Source organism: Strongylocentrotus purpuratus, unplaced genomic scaffold, assembly GCF_000002235.5.
Source record: "Strongylocentrotus purpuratus isolate Spur 01 unplaced genomic scaffold, Spur_5.0 spur5_scaffold_10, whole genome shotgun sequence".
In the NCBI taxonomy this organism is placed as follows: domain Eukaryota; kingdom Metazoa; phylum Echinodermata; class Echinoidea; order Camarodonta; family Strongylocentrotidae; genus Strongylocentrotus; species Strongylocentrotus purpuratus.
This window is the reverse complement of record NW_022145595.1, coordinates 15098656-15122267: the sequence shown is the minus strand read 5'-3', so window position 1 is coordinate 15122267 and position 23612 is coordinate 15098656. Positions and strand designations below refer to the sequence as shown.

The 23612-nt window shown below is 39.4% G+C and overlaps 1 protein-coding gene across 3 annotated transcripts; it reads left to right on the top strand.

Moving 5' to 3' along the window:
- Positions 1-1314: 1314 nt before the first annotated feature.
- LOC591888 (isovaleryl-CoA dehydrogenase, mitochondrial) lies at positions 1315-22971 on the top strand. Of its 3 annotated transcripts, none has more exons than XM_030979609.1 (11): positions 1315-1538; positions 4681-4770; positions 13191-13242; positions 14108-14277; positions 14872-14965; positions 17475-17608; positions 18579-18675; positions 19591-19684; positions 20816-20897; positions 21528-21705; positions 22698-22971. In XM_030979609.1, exons 1-11 carry the CDS (start codon positions 1368-1370, stop codon positions 22832-22834), a joined length of 1299 nt encoding a protein of 432 aa, XP_030835469.1. In that variant the 5' UTR covers positions 1315-1367; the 3' UTR covers positions 22835-22971. The 3 variants fall into 3 exon arrangements, with proteins under 3 accessions (XP_030835469.1, XP_030835470.1, XP_030835471.1); XM_030979610.1 differs by having other exon boundaries at positions 1492-1572; XM_030979611.1 differs by lacking the exon at positions 1315-1538 and adding an exon at positions 3745-3871.
- Positions 22972-23612: the final 641 nt, after the last annotated feature.

Here is a 23612-nt window from a genome sequence, read left to right as displayed (position 1 = left end):
TCTATGTGTCCATTTAAAATCATGTACTATATAAGTGGGCTCAGAGTGATGTCTTCCCCGCGAAATAGCTTGTGCATTTTTCTTATTTTTTTGTTTTTTTGTTTCTTGAAAGCAAAGTGTCTTTTCTGTGAAGAGACCTGGCCTGGTGGAGTCAAAATTAGGTTTCGACCTGAAATACACCTATGTTTCACTATGAAATAGTTGTATTCTTGTTTCTTGTAATTCAAGCTGTGATGCTAAGAGGCTACATACTAAACAAAAATCTATTAAATGAGAATATAAGAAAAATTGTATCATGAAAATCTTTTCTTCATTGGACTCTGAGTTTAATTAGTTTACGACACAGAAATAATGGGTCAACTTTACTGAGTGGTTTTAAGTCTTGACTGAGTATATTTAAGGTCCAGGGGCTGCTTTCTCAGTTCATTGGAATCCAATAGAGTACTGGAGTGTGAAGTCATAATGGCCAAGTTGTAAAGGTCGCTGGTTCCAAAATATTATGTGCTAAACAATGGCATTGTGATCCCACCAGCGCCAAACACCGAATTATCCCTGTTGCCTGAATGATTTTGAGGTGAACCTCATGCGCAGGCTCTGTAGTTTGGAAGCAGTAACCTGGACGATGAGGGAATGTTACTTTAGCACTAAGGTTCTCTATCAAAAAAACATGCTAGTTGTATTAATATGTATTTCTATGGGATATCCAAGAACTTATAAAGTAGCTTTACGGCAGAAACTGAGTTATTCAGTTTCCAAATGCCTTTGAAAAGAATATTCGTTTCTTTAAAGCCCCACTGCACTGCTTATAGTTACTAGCGCCCTCTATTTAGCAAACAATGCAACCCATGATCCTCTTTTTCTTATGTTAATTGAGACCTGATTTGATGAGATATAACCACCTGTCGGTGACCTTGCAGGGAGGTCTAATCCCTCCTGGCCAAACTAGTACAGATGAGCTTTCAACATTGTATAGGAGACTTATATTATTAAAATTATATTGAATATCAATCGCAACTCTCTTTTGAAGACGGGCCTGTTTTCAAAGTGACATCCATTGATATAGCTGTTAATGTAAAGGGCAGAAGAAGAAGTTATTTGAAAGAAATGACACAAAGCAATATAGCGTCTTGAATTTTCATCGTTCTTGGTTGGCATTTGCATTATATTGAAATATTTATAATTGAAAAATTAACAAAAATAAAATATTGCAATGGGCAATACTTCCAGCTAGAGCACTCCTAAGCTCACTAAGGCGGAAATCTTCATTTCATACATTTTCCTCGTACTTTATGGCAGGCGAATTGTCACCGTCTAATTATCTATAGAAGGACCCAATCATAATAACGGCGAGTCAGAACAACATCTACATGGCAAGTTTAGCGCAGAGAGTTATCCGGGCAAGTCCAACAATATTGCCCAAATTCTGCCGTGCTGCATCTCCGTTGACGACATCATGTGGCAGAAAATCATCAAGTGGTGTTAGCACCTTCTTCGAAATCGACGATGTCGTATCCGGGCTCACAGAAGAAGAGATACAGGTCAGTGCAATGAAGATCATGCTGTCCAGTAGAGGTAAGGGGAAAGGGGTGTGGCGTGGCGGAAAGTCCCCCAGAGTTGCGGGGAGATCGAAACCTGCCGTCCGGTGGATTTGTACTCGCCCGCGGGTGTAGGCGAGGTCATATAGTTCTCGAGTCAATATCTAAGTGATACTGATAGACCTAAGTGCACTTTGAACTCTGAATAAATACGTGTTGCTTGAGCCTTGATTTATTATATAGTTTATCATGATTATGGTTTGGATCAGGTGCACAGGAAGCTCAGTGGTTAAGACATTTAAATTATGGTCAGATAGGCTAGACCCAAGCATATTTAAAGGTAATACAAAGTTTTGGTAAATTTTTGAAATTGGGTGGGTAGTGAATCTTTACAATTTTGATATATTTGGATGCCCCTGTGGATGTATTATAAGCACTAAAAAAAATAGCCCCTAAAAAATGTCTGTTTTCGAGAAAAATTGAATATAAAAATTTACCGGTGCTCCCGGTAAATTTTGATAAATTTCAAAAAGCGCCTATGGCCGTATATTGGTAGCTGCGACCATGAAAATCTCAGAATATGAAGTTGGGATATATAATTTCCAAACGGGAATATCTAATCGCTCGATTTTAGTCAAGAAACATTGTTTCATAGGTATATTAATATCTTGACCTTGAGAGGGAGCTATACAACATAAAGAGTTTATTATTTATAATTTCATAACTTTAGACTCGATTTCAACCGCGACAACGATCAATGTATATTGTAGGAACGCATATGCTTCCAATATGTTAATTTGAACCAAATTCATGACCCCATACCAAAACTTTGTAATACCTTTAATATTAACCTTTTTTTTTTGGAAGCTCAGGAGTTTTAGGTATTTAATTACAGTCAGATGAGCATCCAGGGGCCCTCATTAGGGCCCCTGGGGCAGAGCCCCCAGAAGCTCAAGGGTTTTAGGTAATTAAATAACAGTCAGATGAGCATCCTTCTAAAGGGCCCTTGATGGGGTCCAGGGGGCAGAACCCTTGGAAGCTCAAGGGTTTTATGCATTTAACTACGGTCAGATGAGAATCCAGGGGCCCTCATTAGGGCCTCTGGGGCAGAGCCCCCGGAAGCTCAAGGGTTTTAGGTAATTAAATAACAGTCAGATGAGCATCGATCCTTAGGGCCCTTGATGGGGTCCAGGAGACAGAGCCCTTGGAAGCTCGAGGGTTTTATGCATTTAATTACGGTCAGATGAGCATCCGGCCGGGGCCCTCCTTAGGGCCCCTGGGGCAGAGCCCCCGGAAGCTCATGGGTTTTAGGTATTTAAGTAGTCAGATGAGCATCCAGGGGCCCCCCGTGGGGCCCTTAGTGTGGTCCAGAGCCCTGTAAGCTCAGGGGTTTTACGCATTTAATTACGGTCAGATGAGCATATTTTGATACCCCATTTTTGACACTGGTAGGTAACTCATTTTATTTCTCTTTCTTTGAAAAAAGAGTGAGGGGGTGAGTGTTCGAGCCCCCGAGCCCCGCCGTTTGGCAGGCCATGACATGAAGGCTTATAAATACACATATTTTTGGCCTGAATGTAAATTTGGGAATTTCTAATTTTCCAACAAACGCATAAAAAAGTATAATTTACAAAAAAAAAAGAGAAAAGAATTAGAAATACGCCACGTTCAGTGGCTCATGTCTTCTCACCCCTATAATAAAAATCAAAAAACGCTTTCACAATATTTTGATGATATGCGCGTATGGCTTTTATAAAATCCTCCATTGATTAATAAAGGCCATGCGGAAGGTTACGAAATTTAATTCCTGTTTGCTCTCCTTTTCTTTGAACTGTATATCATTTTTATGTTATTCAATTCAGGTTTTATTTTAGACTGTTACAGTGCATGAAGGAAGATGATGACATCATCCATCAACTACCCTTCAAAGAGTTTAGAAATATGGACGGATTTGAAACTCTTCTCTTTTGAATACATGTAGTAGTGGAGATAAGAAGTGAAAAATATAGTAGACTTGCCGAATGATAAAGCTTGACACTATTGAGGATTAAGTCCTAAAAAAATGATAGACAAGAGAAAAGGCTTTTACATTCATGTACATTGTACATATTTTTGTACGAGTATGTAACGTTAGTAACAAGTAAGATATAATCGATAATTGTTACATTTTGAATATTAATTAAGCCCCTAAAATCACACTCAGCACAGTCACGAGGATATAGAGGATTAGCAATTACTTGTTCATTATCTCATTATCAGATAAAGTTGACCAAAGGTTAGCGATATCAACTTCAACAAACAGCTTTGTCAATGTAAAGGCTATCTAAAGTGGTAAGGTAAGGGCACTTTTTTCTGAAACGTATTTTACAATAAATGAAATTGGAAATGTATTACGACATCCAAATGTATAAGTATGTGTACATTGTAGGGTACCAAAGTGCTACATCACATTTGCTCCTTCTCCCTTGTACAAACTTTTTCTTTGCCATCTGTAAAGTTGTGGGTATGATTTCAAGATATAGGGTGCCGAGTTTTCATAACCAAGTTGTCATAATCAGTGATCACACCAGCCCCAAACACAAAATTTGCCTGTTGCTTGATTGATTTTGCATTGAACCTCATGTGCAGGCTCAATGTTAACTTGGACGAGAAGCGAATATGACCTTAGCACTATGGTACTCTGTACGGCTAATGATAAATTTCCATCACTTTTAATAGTGATATAGTAGCAGGCTAAACATGTTCCACATTATGAGAGGTTTTCTTTTTAAAAACATAGAATTTAAAACAATCAGTTGAACAGTATTTCACTGGCCATCCCCTGTAAAAAGTATCACATGCAATTGTACAGGTACACAGTTTGTTCCCTACCTAGTAGAAGAAAATTTCCAACCCAAAAGAAGTTGCTTCAAAGCCAAAAAATCGGAGAAATAAATAATTAAAAAGGAAATGATATTTCCTAAGAAATGATGTGGGATCTTGTGTTTTAACATACTTGTTAAAGTTCATTCATAAGAGATTGATAAATTGGAATGTACATTTAACAAGTGGATTATGTACACTATCAATGAGACTTGTTCTAAACGGTGATTATATTTTACCAGTTTTTTTATTCTCATTGATTTTTCTATGTTCTACTTTGCAGTTGAGGGAGACTGTGTTCAAATTCGCTAAGGAGCATGTCTATCCCATCGCCGCCGAGTTGGATAAGACAGACAATTTTGTCGGAATGAGGGTGAGTATGATGAATATACAGTGCGTCCCAGAAAAAAAGGAAACCATGAATTATCGATGTTTTATCATAACTTAATCACAATTATAATTAATAAATGACACATATTTGTAAAGCTTAGATCCTCATCTTTCATGTGATGCAACTTATATTATTTATATTTCATGCATGAGTGATTAAAATTAATTTGAAGAGAGGGTACACCTAAAAGTCATTTTGCAGGTGGTATCTGAATTTCAAAGAGAAAATCATATTTCTAAAAAGTTCATTTTCTGCCCTTTCATATGACACCTCAATGAGGAAAAATGAGCCAGGAATAACAAAGTTCAGTTTGTTTAAAGAAATGCTTGCATTTCCATAATTTGATTAAACAAATTTGTTTTCACTGGCTGCCTGCCGTAGCAACAAACATAGTTGACAAAAGACTTAACTCTGTTTCGTTGACGATCAGCCATGCATCATGACTTTAGTCTTCTTTGTGAAAGAGGAGGATCTAAGCTTTACAAATAGGTGTCATTTATTAATTATAATTGTGATTAAGTTATGATAAAACATCAATAATTCTTGGTTTCATTTTTTTTCTGGGACGCAATGTAAAAGAAAATCGCATCAATTGAAATTTGGGTGTACAGGGCAATGATGAGAATACCATGGATTGATTTGAAAACTATCTGAGAAACTTTGCATATGGCAGGTCTTAAAGATAAAGGCCATTTATGGTTATGCGATTAAACTGTGAAAGAAACGTTGTGAAATCAGTCAGAAAAGGTTGATCATCTAGCATATAAGTATTGGTGTGTAGGCCTACTGCAAGGTTCTGGAATCACCAAAATGATAAGAAATTTGGCGCAGTCTTAGTAAAGTTACAAGCACTGTACATAGAAAGATGTATATGTGACTACACGACATGTGCGCGATATCTATCAGGTCCAAAGATATAATAATTTACCAAATATATCAATTAGTAGGCGGTTTCTCTGCAAAATTTGTATCATCACGTATTAGTCAAAACATATTCTTTCACATGATTGGTTATAAGAGCTTCCATTTAATTTTTTGAGAGGGGGGCGTTTCCAAAACTGGTCTTTACCTTTAACTGAACTGTCCTAAAAGGACTAGTTTGGCAAACATCATGTTGCCAGGAGGGTCTGATGGGAGAGGAAAGGATATGGACTGAAACACCAAGCAGTGGAGAAAATGGCATTTGAGCAGCTACCTATAAAAAAGCTGAAAACAGGAAGTTATGGAGAACCTTTGTCTCAAGGTCCATTTCAATGACACCCCAATAGCCTCCAAGCTATATGGGAGAAATCTAGATACCGGTAGATAATAGTAAGATTAAACGAGAACTTACCGTTTGAAGTTTGATCTTTATTTTATGAATATTTAGGAGGAAGTTATTACATGAGATCCCGCCAAGCGCATGCGCAGTCAATATTCAAAGCTACAAATGTGGCTACTCTCAATAGTAAGGAACAGGGAACTTACACTTAAGTTTGAAGTTTGGGTGGGTGAGGAGGGCATGTAATAACTTCCTCCTAAATATTCATAAAATAAAGATCAAACTTCAAACGGTAAGTTCTCGTTTAATCTTACTATTTTATTTCATATTTCGTCGTTCGAAATTACATGAGATTTTGAAGCATAGTAGTCACATTTGGAACAACCAACATGTACGGAAAAGTGAACACTGATTATGCAGATTGAATTGAATGCTTCTAATCAATGACTCACTATATTTGACAGTTATTGTAGTCTGTTCATACATGTGGCAAAACATTTCACATACAAGACGTCCATATATAAGATGTCATAATGTTGCAAAAACATTGTTCGTTTCTGTATCTAGTTTATTCTAGCCATCTGGTTTCTTAATCCCAGTTCTATTAAATAGACAGCTGGTCTCTTAATGCCAGTTCTATTGAAAAGCCTTCTGATGCAGTTCTTAAAGCAGTGTGCTATCTTGTAAGACTGCCTGGGTAAAGTTTCTCTTGTTTTCAAAAGGTTTCCTGTAGAACTTCCTAAACGTTTTCTCTGAAGACCATCCTGCTCGGGCTAGGATCTGGTCCATTGGAAGTGCTGCCTTGGCAGCTGCTGAAGTTGATGCTGCCCGCGTTGAATGAGCCTTATAAACGTTTGTATCCACACCTGCTCTTTGCAAGCAGGTCTTGATCCAGCGAGATAAGGTTTGAGTTGTTACTCTATTATGAGGTCTGGTGTAACTTACAAAGAATGAGTTCTCATTCCCACGAAGTGGTCCTGTGCGCTGGACATAATGTTTCACATATTTTACAATACACAATCTTCTATCAGGTGGATATGCTTCCAATTTAAAATTAAAATCGGTATTTCCTGGTTTGCTTTGCTTCAAGTGTTCATCCAAATGAAAAACCACAAAGCCCCCTTTCAGGGTCATCTTGTTAGTCTTCAATATATGCAAGGTTTGCACTCTCTGTGCCGATACAAGAGCCATTAGCATACATACTTTGAGTGTTAAATCTCTGAGGTTTAAGGAGTTTACTGGAGACAATTTTCTTAGAAAATTGAGGACTGGACTAATATTCCATATTTCTGTCTAGGTACGACAGGTCTGAGTTGAAAAACACCTCTCATCAGTCTGGTGATAAGTGGGTGAGTACTTATTGTCTGATTACTGTCAATGAGAATCAGAAAAGTGGATAAAGCGCTACGAGCTGTATTGATCGCACTGTAGCTAAGGTTCCTGTCATGAAATAAACTACTAAGGAATTCTAGTACCGTTTCCACCTCTGCTTGGAGGTAACTCGTATTCCTGCTGTGGCAAAATCTTCGCCACTGTGTGATGTACACTTGGTACTGCTTGCAGGTTGATGCTCTCCATGAGGCTGTAATGATATCCACTGTTCGTCTGCTTAGTCCCCGATTCTCAAAATGTTGCCGCATAACCTGCAACATAAGAGGTCAATATTAGCATTAAGAGGGTGGGTGGTGTTTAACACAGGAAGGAGTAGCAAATCTTCTTGCCTCTGGATAAACAGTGGCTCTCCTTCCATCATGCTAACCAACTGAGGGAACCACGCCTGAGTAGGCCAATTAGGGACCAGAAGTAACCCTCTAGCTTTATCCTCTCTGATTTTTTGCAAGCATTTGGGGATCATACAGAACGGTGGGAATGCATAGAATGCAAAAGGTTTCCAATCTAGCGTAAATGCGTCAACTGCAAAAGCCCCAGGGTCTGGGTGCCAAGTGACATATTTCTCTACTTGAGCATTTAGTCTCGAGGCGAACAGGTCTATTTCTGGTATACCAAAGTGGGAAACTATTCTATCGAACACTTGTCTGTTTAGTTTCCATTCTGTTCGATCATTAAATTTCCTGGATCTTTCATCTGCTATAGTATTGAGCCGACCAGGTACATGGGCTGCGGAGACCCAAATATTTCGAGAAATGCACCACTGCCAAATTTCTCTCGTCATCTTGTCACACATTGCGGACTTGCAGCCTCCCATGTGATTTAAATAAGCCACTGCAGTGGTATTATCTATTCTTACCATCACATGAACGTTACGCTTATTCATGCAAAAGGATTTTATCCCCAACCCAGCGGCTAGGGTTTCCAGGAAATTTATTTCATTGTTTCTTGCCCTTTCTGCCTCAAATTCATTCCAACGACCCCCTGTTTGCTTCTGGAGGTCAGTAGCTCCCCATCCAAGGCCACTGGCATCTGTGTGCAATTCTAAGTCAGGTTTTTTCCTAACAATTGGGGAGGAGGCCATAGAAACATTGTTCATCCACCACTTTAACTCCTCTTTTGCCTCAAGGGACAACTTCATCTTTCTGTCAAAATGACCCCTGTTTTGTCTGAGGGCTGCAATTTTGTCCCTTTCCATTGATCTATAGTATAAGGGGCCATACTCAACCGCAGGGAAAGTTGCTATGACCTTCCCAATCACTCGTGCTACCATTCGTATTGATGGGAGGTACGTGCCCATTAATTCACGGCATAAATCTTTCACTTCTTGTGCCTTTGTTTGAGGCAATTTAACAATCATACTCTCAGTGTTAAGAATGAAGCCAAGAAAGGCTAGTTCACGTGTTGGGATGAGCACTGATTTTTTAGTGTGAATGAGGAATCCTAATTCTGAGAGGATCTTGGTTGTTGCACTCACACTCTCTTTCAGCTTTTCTTTTGTTTCACCAATAATTATGGTGTCGTCCAAATATCCTATGACTGTATGACCTGCTTGTCGCAGTTCGGCAAAGACTGGCTTCAGCAATTTTGTGAACAGTCTGGGGGCTGTGCTGAGCCCATTAGGTAAGGCTGCAAATTGCCAGCGCTCACCCTGCCACATGAACCTCAAGTATTTTCTACTATTTGGGTCTACTGGAATGGAGTAATAAGCATCTTGGAGGTCGATTGATGCAAGATAACAGTGCGGAGAAATCAAGTGCTTGGCAGTGTGGATGTTATCCATCTTAAAGTGTTGTACATTCAGACTTTGATTAAGCTCTGATAAGTCTAAGATCATACGAGTACCCCCATCTTTCTTGGGTCTCGTGAAGATGTTTGAGAGGAATTCTCCCTCTTCAAATGAGCAAGGTTCTATTACGTTTTTTGCTTGTAGAGCCAAGATTTCTTTAGTAATCTGATTTATTTCTAAAGGGCTCTTTTTGTAACCGTAGAGGGGCTTATTTCTTGAGGGAACCCCTTTCGAATAATCAAATTCGATCTCATAGCCTCGCACTGCCGATAGCAGAAATAGATCTGACGTTAATTCACGCCATCTACGATAGAAATATATCAATCGACCTCCAACAGGCACATTTGAGATGCATTCTTGTTGTAATGTACATGAAGTAGAAGGAGCATTAATCTTAACATTCTCACAATATTCATATGTGCTACTTACCTCTTTGGGTAATGGTGTAGCTATTTCCTCCTTGCTGCCTGTGGCCGCTGGAAGGATTGGGTCTGTTTTCCCATGCTCATCGTCTGGGTGTGAGGCGGAGCTCTGTATGGTCTGCCTCGTTGGGTTCGCTGGCCTAAAAAAGGCGTGTTGTAGTTCCCACTTGCGGGCCTGCTACTTGGAAAAGTTTGTGATGTGCCGGTGGCACGGTTCCATCCTTGTCTGCGGTATTAAGAAATTCTGGACGCTTGCGTCCTGTACGGATGGTACTGGGGGCGGGGTGTACGTTGTCCACGCACCACGCCAGATGCAGCTTTTTGTTGTTCTGTAAGATCTTTGACTCTCTTTGTTAAGTCATCGCCAAATAAGTACTGACTCACTGGTGTGGCAGGTTTGCAAAGATGTGCGTACTTGGCATTTAAGTCTGGCTTAATCTGATCTTTGCGTAAGCAGTTGATTTCAAAGTTTGTGTTACACAGCAATGCCAATGCATCCTGTTGTGTCTCAGATAGGCTATCGGGGGACAGAGTTTGAATAAAAGCTGTGAGTCCCCTTGTCAAAGGCTTTTGGATTCTTTGCAGTTTCAAATCACGGCTTCTCGTTTGCGAGGATAGGTTTTCCCATATTGCTGCATTCACTTTGGGGCAACACAGTGGAGTACAATTGCTTGGAGGAGGGTATTTCCCTCCAGCTTCCTCCAACACATTTTCCTCTAGCTGGTGGGACATGAGGTACATGGCAGACTTTGCTAAATCATCGTGGATCGCGCCACCTACCCCAGTGGGGATAGCAAATTTCTGAGCCAGGGCAGGAACTTTGTCCTCATTCTCCTGGTCTAAACCTGGTGCAACAGTTTCGTTGACATCACCCTCATCCATGCTGCCAATGTCATATGACGTAGGGCATTGGCCCATGTTTCCAGTGTCAATATGCTCAGAATCATCATCATCATGTTCAACTTCACGAAATCTCACGTTCGTCGCAGCTGTATATGCTGTCGGTGGTGTATCCCCTGTGGGGCGAGTTGCAGATTGACAAGGCAAAAAATCCACCATTCTCTCCATTAAGGATTCCAATTTGTCAAGTCTTCCTCGTAAATCCGTGAAGTCCTCCTTTTCTTCAGGCTTTTTGCCCTTCTTTTTAGGCCCAGAGTTCTTAGACTCATTCAAGGCAGGCTTTGCCAAGACACTTTTGCGTTTCGTATCGGAGGATTTCACTGCCGATGAGCGCTTTGGCTCAGGCTTCGTAGAGGGGCCCGTGGCGGTTTCGCCCGGGGAAGTTCCAGCTTTAGCCGTGCTCAGCGTTTCGCTGGTTTTCTGCTTGGTTTTCTGCCTGACGGAGACGCCATCGTGTACGTGGAAATCGGAACAAAACTTCGATTTTGATATAAAAACAGCACAGATTCTCAAAAGTCTTCCAAAAACATGAAAAAGGAGAGTTTCTCTCCCTAATGAAGTATTTTTTCGAAACCGCTGGTCCGAAAAAACGCCGAAAATTAGGTATATTTGACTGCTGAGGGAAAGTTACTTTCCCTGTAAAATTCAATTGCGCGGCGAATTGGCTGCGCATGCGCTTGGCGGGATCTCATGTAATTTCGAACGACGAAATATGAAATAAAATAATAATAATTATAATAATAACTAGATTTGTAATACTTGTTTGGAACAAGTATAGGTGGGCTGGTCCAACTAAAATTTGAGACAAAATGAAGGGCACATTTGAGATATCTTATTGTCTCAGCTACAACAAACTCGAAGTACAGCGTAAACGAAGCTAAAACGACGTAGATATTGCTCGCGAAAGACGGGAATGTAGAACCGAGTTTTGAGAAAAAGTCATGTCCCTTAGAGAATACACGCTAAATGTGAAAAATTGACATGCCTCCTTTAATCGCAAAAATACGCCATGATGCCTTTGTCAAAATAAAGAATAATTGCAACTGCATCTGTAGAAAATTGTCTCAGCTAGAACGTATCAAAATTTGGAAGAAAATCGATCAATATTTACAGAGATACAATCAATTTTCTATAAATATGCTGACGTCATAATATGCAAATTTGAATTTTGAGTTCGGAGGCCATTATGATGACGTCATGAGTTAATTGAGGATCAAATGAGACATGAACAAATATCTCCGCATCATACTCTATTAAAATATGAAAAAAATTGGCGTCACCTTGCATTCTAAAGAGCTACAATGGATTTTGTATAGGCATGTTTTTGCCCATATATGCTATGTATTACAAGAGCTCGCGCGCACGGAAATTTTGTTTAACGGTCGATCATTCCGTTTTTAATAGTCATAAAGAAACAACCATGGCATCTATTTGTTTGTAAAAATATGTAGAATATTATGAAGAAAAAAAAATGGCGATTCTATGTTGTGTAATAGTTTTACGCGCGAAAACGCGCGCGCATGTGCGTGTGCGCGGTTTTTATAAAATGCTTAAAATGACCTCAAACGTATGCAAAATGATTTTGAGACGATTTTGAGCATTTTAAAATTTTGCTCGCGCATTGACGCGCGGACGTACGCGCACGCGCGCGTTCTTTGACCTGAAATTGACCGGACGGATATTGACCTTGATCATGATAAATATGAATGAGAAATAACTTTTGGTTATGAAGATATGATCATGAGTTGATTTTCGTAAAATTTTACAAAATGGCGCCTAGATGACGTCAACAGTGAAGGTCAATGTTGAAAACGTTATTGTGCTTTGTACATATGCCTATACATATGTGTGCTAAATTTCAAGGCTTTTGATTGAGCCATTTTCAAGTTATCCTGCCAACAAAAAAGTGGTTAGAAATAAGAAAAATAAATAATAAATAAATAAATAAATAAAGGCAATTCTAACGAAATTATAAGGTGGTCTGTACGTTATACAGCCCACCTGATAATAATAATAATGGGTTCTTGTATAGCACTTGTGTCAGTCAGATTTGACCCTCTTGGCGCTCCCGATCAGATAGATAGATAGATAGTAAGCTTGATATAGATATATATACACTGTAGATAGATAAGACTAGTTAAAAAGAAACCTTACATGTATGTAGTGTACACTTACTTGATTACACAAAATTAACGGCCCTGTTGCCATCTCCGTATTACATACATGTATGATTGAATTTTAAAACTCCCTTCCCTCATTCTACAAGCATGCACTGCTTCCAAATGAATGTATTTTGTATTTGGCAGCAGTCATTTTAGTTAGTGTCCTTAGAGAAAAAATATATATGTTAAAGCCCATCTGTACTAGTGAACAGGAAGGATGAGACCACCCTGCAAGGTCACTGGACAGGTGGTTATCTCATCAAATCAGCTCTCAATTAACATAAGAAAAAGAGGATCATGGGGGACCAATGGTCACCGATTATGCATTGTTTGTTATAGAGGGAGCAAGTGGCTATCACTAGTGCAGTGTGGCTTTAAGAGTTAAACAAATTATATGTTGAGCTTCTTGGTTATATGATATCTCTCTTTCCTTTCTTTAATGCTTGTACATGTATCCTATCTTCTTGGTGTTTAATCAGGAATTCTGGAAGAAGGCAGGAGAAATGGGTTTCCATGGCATTACAGCACCAGGTAAACAACAGCAGTGAAATCTACTTATTGCTATTTAATTTTTTGTTTGTAGGTGTCAAATAGCAAGTCTTTTACTGATACACTATAGGTTGTCCAGTTAACTGAGTTAGTTGTGATGGAGCAGGTTCAAGGCTCTTTTCGTAATGTTCATACCGTATAATACCTACCTGGTACACCCGGGGCCCGTTTCACAAAACTTCTTATCAGTGACAAATGACAGTTTATGTTATAAGCTACTGAAATCCTTGCTTCTGATTGGTTATCAGCAGATTTGTCACTGACTTTTGTCATTTGTCATTGAAACAAGGCTTTGTGAAACGGGCCCCAGGTTGGGCAGTGACCAGATTGGTTCATCGATATACAGTACATGTACATGTACATGTAGCAGAGTGGACGTTGAGTTGGTAATCATTAGCTGTTGTATAGAGTACCGAAGCTGTGACATCATAGAAATCGATTTTTTTTTTTTTTTTTAAATTTCTCAATTCTGTCTTCATTTTCCGAAAGAGCATTAAAAATAATTGTCTGAATGTCGAAAACCAATTGAATAGGTTTTGGCTGAGATATGATGACCATCTGAATAAATAGATTTCCTATAGGAACTCAATATTGCTCTGGTAAACATTACGTGGAGCAATATAACACTGAGTTCCTATAGGACACCTATTTATTCAGATGGTCATATCTCAGCCAATACTTAATATATTCAATCGGTTTTCGACATTTGGACATTATTTGTTATGCTCTTTCAGAAAATGAAGAAAAAATTGAGAAATTCAAAAAATATATTTTTGATGATGTCACACTTCACCACTCTATAATTGTTGTACAATTGCATAGTTTCATCTTCATCTTCTCTTTGCAGTTGAGTATGGTGGAGTGGGAGGCTCCTACATGGACCAAGTCCTCATCCTGGAAGAGATCTCCCGGGCGTCGGCTTCGGTTGCACTCTCCATGGGGGCACACTCCAATCTCTGCATCAACCAAATGGTGCGCAATGCCAGCGCTGAGCAGAAAGAGAAATACCTACCGGGCGTGAGTACAGGGTATACATTTTGTAAAGATTTGTTAATGTTAAAGTTAATATGATTACATTATAATAATACTGGTTCCTTTATAGCACTTTATCATTAACTGACCAAAGCCTTACATTACTCTTACCCCGGTTACTTGATTCAATTACTATTCTGCTTATTACAGTGCACATTCTACACTTCCTAGGGAGCATTCCACCTGGTTGCCTTTTTTATGAGTGCGTACATGCGTATCCAGAGAGGGGGGAGAGAGAGAGAAGAAGAGAGAGGGGGGGGGGGGGGGGGGGGGGGGGGGTGGGGGGGGGTGGGGGGGGGGGGGGGGGGGGGGGGGGGGGGGGGAGAAAGAGAGAGACCAAGGCTCGACATTCCAAACAGGTTGACTGTTCATAATCTGGAGACTGATTACAAACTTTTCATACAGAAAACTTTGATAGGCGGGGTAATCATAATAACATGAAGTTTCAGCTTCTACCAACCTTAAAATTTTGTAAGCGAGCTTTTGTCAACTCCTATGGACTTTCTCAAGCCAAGTGATTATTCACACGGTTTCTTGCTGCCTACTTGACATTTATTAATTGTTTTGTTTGAATTGTAGCTGATACGAGGGGACCAGATAGGAGCGTTGGCAATGAGCGAGTCTGGAAGTGGATCAGATGTTCTCTCAATGAGATTGAAAGCTGAGAAAAAAGGTACAGGGGAGTGTTTCACAAAGACTAAGACCGACTTTAAGTTGGACTTAAACTATGGCAGGTTGTTCATGCCACTAGTTCCAATAACCATTCCTGGCATTGGTTTCTCAAGGGACGTACAAATCATGGTCACAAATCTGCAGAATTTTCTCCTTCTTTTTTGTTCATAATCGAAGGAAAAAATATTATCTAAAGATCATAATTGAGAGACCAACAGTGAGAGCAAACAGTGGTATGAATGGCCTGCCATAGATAAGTCCAACTTAAAGTCGATCTTAGTCTTTGTGAAACACTTCCCAGGTCATGCGATTTTACTGCTACATTTAAACTGTGTAGAATGCTTACCCTATTGGTAAACTATACAAATTGGCTTCCAGTTTACACTGACAGAATGCGATATCAGTTACTTGTTCACACTTATAAGTCTATGTCAACCACACTCCTTCTACATCTTCTCACACTTTCAGCAACAGAGGGCATCATATTTACTTCAATCTACATAAGCTCTCCTCCCTTTTTTTAACTCCCAAATCCTGAAAACTGGCTGGCTTCAAACTATGCAATAAACTCCCTGCATTTTTTAATTAAAAAATCCACTTCTGAAAAACCTACTTCTACAAATCTTAATTTGTTTATAGACTATAAAGGAGAAGCACTTTGTATTCTCTGGAAAAGGCACTATATAAATCCAGTTAATATTGTTACTAATATTGTTAGTAATATTGTTAGAAGTCTTTTGAGTAGCAGATTGTGTAGTACATGTAGATAGGGTCAATTTTGGTATTGTTGGGTCTATAATCTTTAAAAGTTTAAAGACACTATCCATTGAAAATACAACTTTATATCAATAGAAATCTGAATGAACATGAAAATACAAATAAAGAAGGACCACAAATATTTTTCCTTTCAGTATTGCACAAAAACAAATTAAAACCTCATTTTCCTCCCCCTCCAAATCGCTAGTCAACAGGGGACAAATTTGCCGCAGTTACAGTGACTTCATTACAGGTGGACCAGATCAGCCTATATAGCTGAGCTGATGAGCCGTGTTTAAAGGTAAAGACCAGTTATGGTCATGCGATTGCATTGTGAAAGAAACGTTGTGGAATCCATCAGAAAAGGTTGATCATTTAGCATCTAGCATCTGCAAGCTTCTGGAATCATCAAAATGATAAGAAATTTGGCCCATTCTCATAAAGTTACAAGCACTATACACAGAAAGATGTATATGGGACTACCCTATATCTCTCACAGACCATGAGAGAAACAAATTTACCAAATATATGAATTAGTAGGCGGTTTCCCGGCAAATTTTTTATCATCATGTATTAGTCAAAACATATTCTTTCACATGATCGGTAATGAGAGCTTCCATTTCATTTTTTGAAATTGGGGCGTTTCCAATACTGGTCTTTACCTAACTAATCTGTCCTAAAAGGGCTAGTTTGGCAAACATCATCTTGCCAGAGGGTCTGATGGGAGAAGAAAAGGATATGGACTGAAACACCAAGCAGTGGAGAAAACATCATTTGAGCAGCTACCCATAAAAAAGCTGAAAACAGGAAGTTATGGAGAACCTTTTTCTCAAGGTCCATTTCATTGTCGCCCCAACGGCCTCCAAGCTATATGGGAGAAATCTAGATAAATAGATAGATAGATAGATAGATAGTAAGCTTAATATAGATATATAGATATATAAGACTAGTTAAAAAGAAACCTTACATGTATGTAGTGTATACACTTACTTGATTACACAAAATTAACGGCCCTGTTGCCATCTTCGTAGACAAACATGTATGATTAAAGCTCCCTTCCCTCATGCTACAAGCATGTACTGTAATGCAATTTATTGTGAATATGCATACTCCACATACAATGATGTCATCGATGATCAAGTCGATAGCTGGTTTTTAGGTCGACAGCTTCCGATTTGCAAAGCTTTAGATTTTGAGTTGTCAGAGAGCTGTTAATCCTCTGACAGATACTAAAATGGCATATAATTGATATTGTTGTTGTCTGTGGCTTATTAGCTTTCCGTTGATAGATAATTCATCCATTTCTTTTTTCCCTTTCTGACAGGGTCATTAAAGGTATAGACCAGTTTTGGAAATGCCCCCCTCTCAAAAACTGAAATGGAAGCTCTTATTACCTAACGTGTGAAAGAATACATTTTGACTAATACGTGATGATACAAATTTTGCCGGGAAACCGCCTACTAATTGATATATTTGGTAAATTATTATATCTATCCAGACTGGATAGATATCACGTAGTCCCATATACATCTTTCTGTGTACAGTGCTTATAACAAGGCTGGGCCAAATGTCTTATCATTTTGATGATTCCAGAACCTTGCAGTACACACCAATACTTATATGCTAGATGATCAACTTTTTCTGATCGATTCCACAATGTTTCTTTCACAGTTCAAAAATGCATTTTCATGATTTTCTCAAAAGAGTTCACTTCACGATTGTTTCCCTCCCTCCCACCTGCTTGTATCTTTAAGGTGATTACTACGTCCTGAATGGGAACAAGTTCTGGATCACAAATGGATGCGATGCCGATGTTCTTCTGGTCTACGCAAAGACAGACTTCAGCGCAGAAGCAAAGGATGGGGTCACAACATTCATCATTGAAAAGGTTGATTAAACAAATTCCTATATGTTTTGATTGTTGTTTGTCCAAAAATACATCCCCACCTGTTTAAAGTCCTTATTCCTTTATAAGCATTGACTATATCTTAACACTGACCCATTGGTAGGTTTAACGCACCTTTTCCCTACACAACAGCCCAAATTATCTTGAGCTTAATATGAGTTCCATGTAATATCTACTTGTAGTTCCTGCAAAACACATTCAATGCGATAAACGATTTGATTTTATGGAAGTATTTTGGACTAATTCAGAATCTCACTTCGGTTAGTGCTAGGACCAGGGGTGATAGTGAGCACTAAAATTTTTTTTTGTTTTCCCCTCAACCACACACCTCTTGAGTAAAAAAAAAAAATAGGATTCGCGGGGAAAAAATGGCATCTAACAACATTCCCCCCCTTTTGAGTAAAAAAATTGGGCAAAAATAGGGCAAAATAGAGAAGAATAGAGAAAATAAGAGGGAAACCAGGAAAATCAGGATCAAATAGGGAAGAAAAAAGAAATTGGGAAAAAATCGGGAAAAATCAAAAAAATCAGGAAACCGATGTAAATCAGGTTTTTATCAGGCCTGGCTAGGACAAGCAAAGAGAGTCTGAAGTCTTACTGGAAGTGGTGTTTGTAGATGGAGGGGAGGGGAGGGGGGGGGGGAATTAAAGCAATGTTTAATTTCCATTTTTACAAAAAGCTATTTTTTGCCACTTTACCAGTACTTAGTAAGTAATGTCCAATCTACCATCATTTTAATTCCAAGATGTGTAAAACTCCTTATCTTTGAATCCCAGATTCACTTAATTTTCATTATTTCTTCACATGTTTTCTGAGATCTAATAGCAAACAGAGTGGTATCACTCGAAGTTAAGCCCAAATAACAATATGCAGGGTACTGCCCTTGACCTCGACATCTAAAGGGGCAAACAGAAGTCCTATTATTTCTTTTATATTTGATCTGTATGTTTAGGGAATGGAGGGGTTCCGTTCAGCTCAAAAGGTAGACAAACTTGGCATGAGAGGGTCCAGCACATGTGAACTGGTCTTTGAAGATTGTAAAATACCAGGTAAGAGGTTGAAAAAATAAAACTTTCTCATATTACAAGCAGGACAGCTTAAAGATATATAAAAGTGGAGTTTCATAGGAATTTGGCACCTTTGGTATTTACCCAATAACTTGTGTCGTCAAGCACCACGATTAGCCTGAAGTTTTATGACCAACAAGCTTTATAAGATGATGAGGTGGATCCTAATTAAATGATTGGTTGAGAGCGTACACGTGACCATGCATTTATTTTGCCTAACACGTAATTTTGATAATGAACGGTCATTATCCAATACTAATGACCGGTCGTTAGTAAAAACATGTTATAAAACATCATCTTATATAACAAATAAAACATATTCTTATAAAACAAATAAAACGCAGCATTTTGTTCGGGCATTAGTAAAATTACCAACACTCGGTACCTTCAAAAACAATCCAAACACGCTCGGCTACCGCCTCGGGCATGTTAGACTGTTCCAAAGGTACCTTGTATAGGTAATTCTTACTAATGCCCTCACTGCTGTGTATTATTTGTATATTATTTAATGCGCTGTCTTTTCCCAACATGGTAAAGTCTTTATCTGACATCTGCACGACCCAGAGACTTTCCGAGAGACGAGGGGGTGTTTGTTGAGTGGACAACGAGTTTGCTGTGTGCAGACTTGTACACCCATTAATGTTTTTTCCATCAAGTCTGGTGTCAGATAAAGTGACTTGAATTTTCTAGTACATTGTATCTTATTTTATATATATACTGGTTCTGGTTTAAAGTTTCGATGAGGGTCTATTGAAAATTTGCAGAACATCAAGATATAAACATATCTAAAAAGTGTAACATACTTGTATTTGAATATTGTGGGTTTCAGTTTAGCTATTATGGATAGAAGCAGACATCATCTCATGAATGTGTTCTTTTTTCTTTTCTTTTGTTCAGTGGAAAATGTTTTAGGAGGAGTCAACAGAGGGGTGAATATTCTCATGAGTGGACTCAACATAGAAAGACTCATTATTGCAACGGCACCCATTGGGTGAGTCAGCTGTGCACATGACGTTACCTTTTCAAACACCCTCTTTGTCTTTCCCTTCTTATATCCTTCCTTTCCCTCTCCTTCCCTTCGGAATCCCCCTTTCTCCTCCACTGTACACCCCATCCCCCTCCTGCCCTTTCCCATCTCCTCTTCCCCTGCCCTGCTCTCCCTCTTCCCTCTCCCCGTCTTCCCTCTCCTGCTCCTTTCCCTCTACCCTATCCCTTCCTATATGTATATACCCTTCCTTTCCCTCTCCTTCCCTTCTGAATTCCCCCTTTCTCCTCCACTGTACACCCCATCCCCCTCCTGTCCTCTCCCAACTCCTCTTCTCCTGCCTTGGCCGTTCTCTTCCCTTGCCTCTTTCTTTCTCTCTGCCCTCTTCCTTCCAACACCCTTCCCTTCCCTCTCCGGCCATTCTGAATCCAACCTTTCTCTCTCCTCTCCCCACTGCCCCTCCCTTCCCATTCCATCTTCCTCTTCCCTCTCCCCTTCCATCTTCCCTTCCCTCTCCCCTCTCCAAACCCTTTACATCCCCTCTTTCCTCCCCCTCTCTCTCCACTTTCTCTTCTGCCCTTCTACACCCTCTCCCTCTCCCCCTTTTCTTCCCTCTCTCCCTTCCGTTCCCTCTCCCCTTCCCCTCCCTCTTCCCTTCCTCCCCTCCCCTCCCTCCCCCTTCCACTCCCTCTCCCTCCCCAATTTCATGACCAATAATGGTTATGAATTGTTTTCCATGCAGAGCCTAGTCCTTTCTTCTTCAAACCCCCCCCCCCCCACTATATAATGTGTCAGTGTTTTATCAGTTAATGTGATTTTCCTCAAGTTTTTGTAATGTTGTTCTGCATTTTGATGACGTCAAAGTATATATGCTACACTGCTGCATTATAAACAATTCAGAGTTATTTGTTCATGTAGATGTAGTGTTTCTGGAAATATGTGTCATAACACAAGAATTCCCTTGAATGTGTGTTGACAGTGACAATCATTTGAATTCTTTATTTAGAGAATATTACTAGTAACCATTAGAATTTAAGCACGTTTTACAGAAAGGTTATTGGTGGCATTAAGAGAGGACGACCTTTGCAGGCAGTGGACAATATTGATGAATATAATGTCATTATTTTCATTTTCCAGTATTATGCAGGCATGTATGGATGTTGCTATCCCATATGTTCACCAAAGGAAACAGTTTGGAAGACCAATTGGTGAATTTCAGGTAATTCCGGTGATGATTATGGTCATTCAAACAGTTGTTAGAACACCCATTGGTTGAATTTTAGGTAATTCCGGTAATTCAAACAATTGTTAATAAAATATGAATGTTGTATTTTTATAATGCTCATTTTTACCACACAAGAGCTACAGGCACTCCAATAATACCCCATCAAATCTTTAAATTTGTTAAAAGATATTTAAAAACTACAGTGAATTTCACATTTCTTTAGGACATATGACAATTTTCTAGCTTGGCACAGGCATTACCGCCGAGCAGCAAGGAGGAGGCTCTGTGTGACTCATGATCTCACAGAGGAAAGGAAAGGAAATATTTTGAAGATGAAACAGACTGGAGTTCAATGATTGCACATCAATATGTCATTTGATTTCAGAGGGATTGTAAGAATCATGTTGTTCATGAATTACATTGAAACAGCGCATAGTGCAAATGTATGCATGATTTTTTTTCCGAAAGAGCATTAAAAATAATGTCAAAATGTCAAAAACCAATTGAATATGTTAAGTATTGGCTGAGCTATGACCATCTCAATAAATAGATTTCATATAGGAACTCAGTGTTATTTTGCTCTGGTTCATAACATTACTTTGGTCTTGTGTGTATCCTGTATAGCTAATGCAGGGCAAAATGGCTGACATGTACAGCCGTCTGAATGCGTGCAGGAGCTACGTATACAACGTGGCCCGAGCAATGGACAGGGGACACATCACCAACAAAAACAGCGCGGCTGTTGCCCTCTTCGCTGCCGAAAATGCAACTCAAGTGGCCTTAGACGCCATTCAATGTCTCGGTAAGCTAATAGCCAATGGGTTGTTTGTTATTAATTTGTCCAGTGTGTGACCCTACCTGTTTATCCAAGGGGTTCTCCCATTGGTTGACCTATTTATACAAAATCTATCTTGATTGGTAAGTTCACACAAATTGTTGTGACAAAGATGAAATAGATGCAGAGCTTCCAGAGATAATAGACCGGCAATGCAATTTTCAGAATTTTACAAGAATTTTAGCGCTCTTGATTTTCAATATTTATTCACTCTTTACTAGGGTAACCCAAACTGTCGGGTGAGACATTCAGTTGAAAATAAAATTGCACAGTCATTGGGGTAGTTTTTTTGCAAACCATGAGTGATTGAAATAAAATTTGTGTGGTCATCCAGGAAATAATAATTTTTGCAAACATCGAGATACACCAAGTTTTCATTTATTTATCAGGGATGCCAGTTTTCTGGCAATAGCCTGAATTCAGGCCCTGGCAAGTTATTTTCAAACCATAGTTTAGGCTTTTTTGTGTACAAAATAGCTCATTCTAGGTGATTTTCAGACCCTCTGATCAATTCTAACTGACATACCTGATTTATTTATTTATTCATTTGTTTTTGTTGCTCAAAACCTTTCATGCTGGATATAATCCGAATATATCAAATACATGTTGATACAGCATTGGTAACAGGTGTAAGATTCCAAGAGGCAAGGATGTTGTTTTGGGTACTCCTTAGCATGGACAGGGCAAATTTATTTTTATTTTAGGGGGAGGGGAGGACGAGGGTGTGCAAACTTACTGACAAGGGAACAAATGTCCTTACCTATTTCTGAAGTAATAACGCCTCCAAATTAGTTGACAAGAAATATTTAAAAAAAATATGTGGTGCCCTTGTCCCGACAACCCCCCCCCCCCCCCATTAGAGCAACAATACAGTTGTGCATGGCCATCAGAAAGAACAATCATATTCGCAACTTCATCAAATTCTTCTAGCTCTGTCCTTCCTATTATCTCCTCTGTAGGGGGAAATGGCTACATCAACGACTATCCTGTAGGACGTTTCTTGCGCGATGCCAAACTCAACGAGATCGGTGCCGGTACCAGCGAGATCAGACGATTAATAATCGGACGAGCCTTGAACGAAGAATATAGGGCTTAGATGGGGGCAGCCACAAGGATGTTCCTTTACAAACAGACTTTCATTGCTTCCTTTGTTTTATCTTCTGGATATGACAGGGTATACTCTTACAGTTATCTACTGAATACGATTATAATGATGACGATGATAATAATGATGATAATAATGATAAAAATACTACTACTACTACTACTATTCTGGGTTTATATAGCACTCGTTGCATTCTTATTCTTCCATTTTGAGTACATACCTCTTTACAGAGTATTAACATACTATACTGGGGTGTGTGCAGGTGGACCACTACACCGGGGTTTCCCCCCTACTCTTATACAAATAGTGCAGTGGGTTCTTAACGTGCAAAAGTAGTGACTCTTCTCTACACGGGGCCTCCATTTAAAGTCCTATCCGAGGGACAGAGTTTTTTCCACTTAACATAGCCTGCATCTATGAAAAAGGGGAGGGGCACGTTAACACACAACGCAGGCTTTAGTCATCTGCCTGGGTGGGATTCGAACCCGGGATCTTTAGTTCGACAGGCAGACGCTATACCGACTGAGCCAACTCGCCTCCCTATTGACGATGTCTGTAAGCGCTTTACAGAAATATTATCGTCCTGGTCGACGGATCCAAGCTCCCTGGGGAGCGTTCCAGCCAGGCGCCATTTTACACACGCGCACGATGCTCAGCAAACTACATCCTACCTTGACTATTCCTTGATGACTTGTGTGTGAAAAGAAAAGAGGAGTAATTATATTTTCACAAGAAAAAAACAGGATATAGAAGATCCTTGTTTTTCACA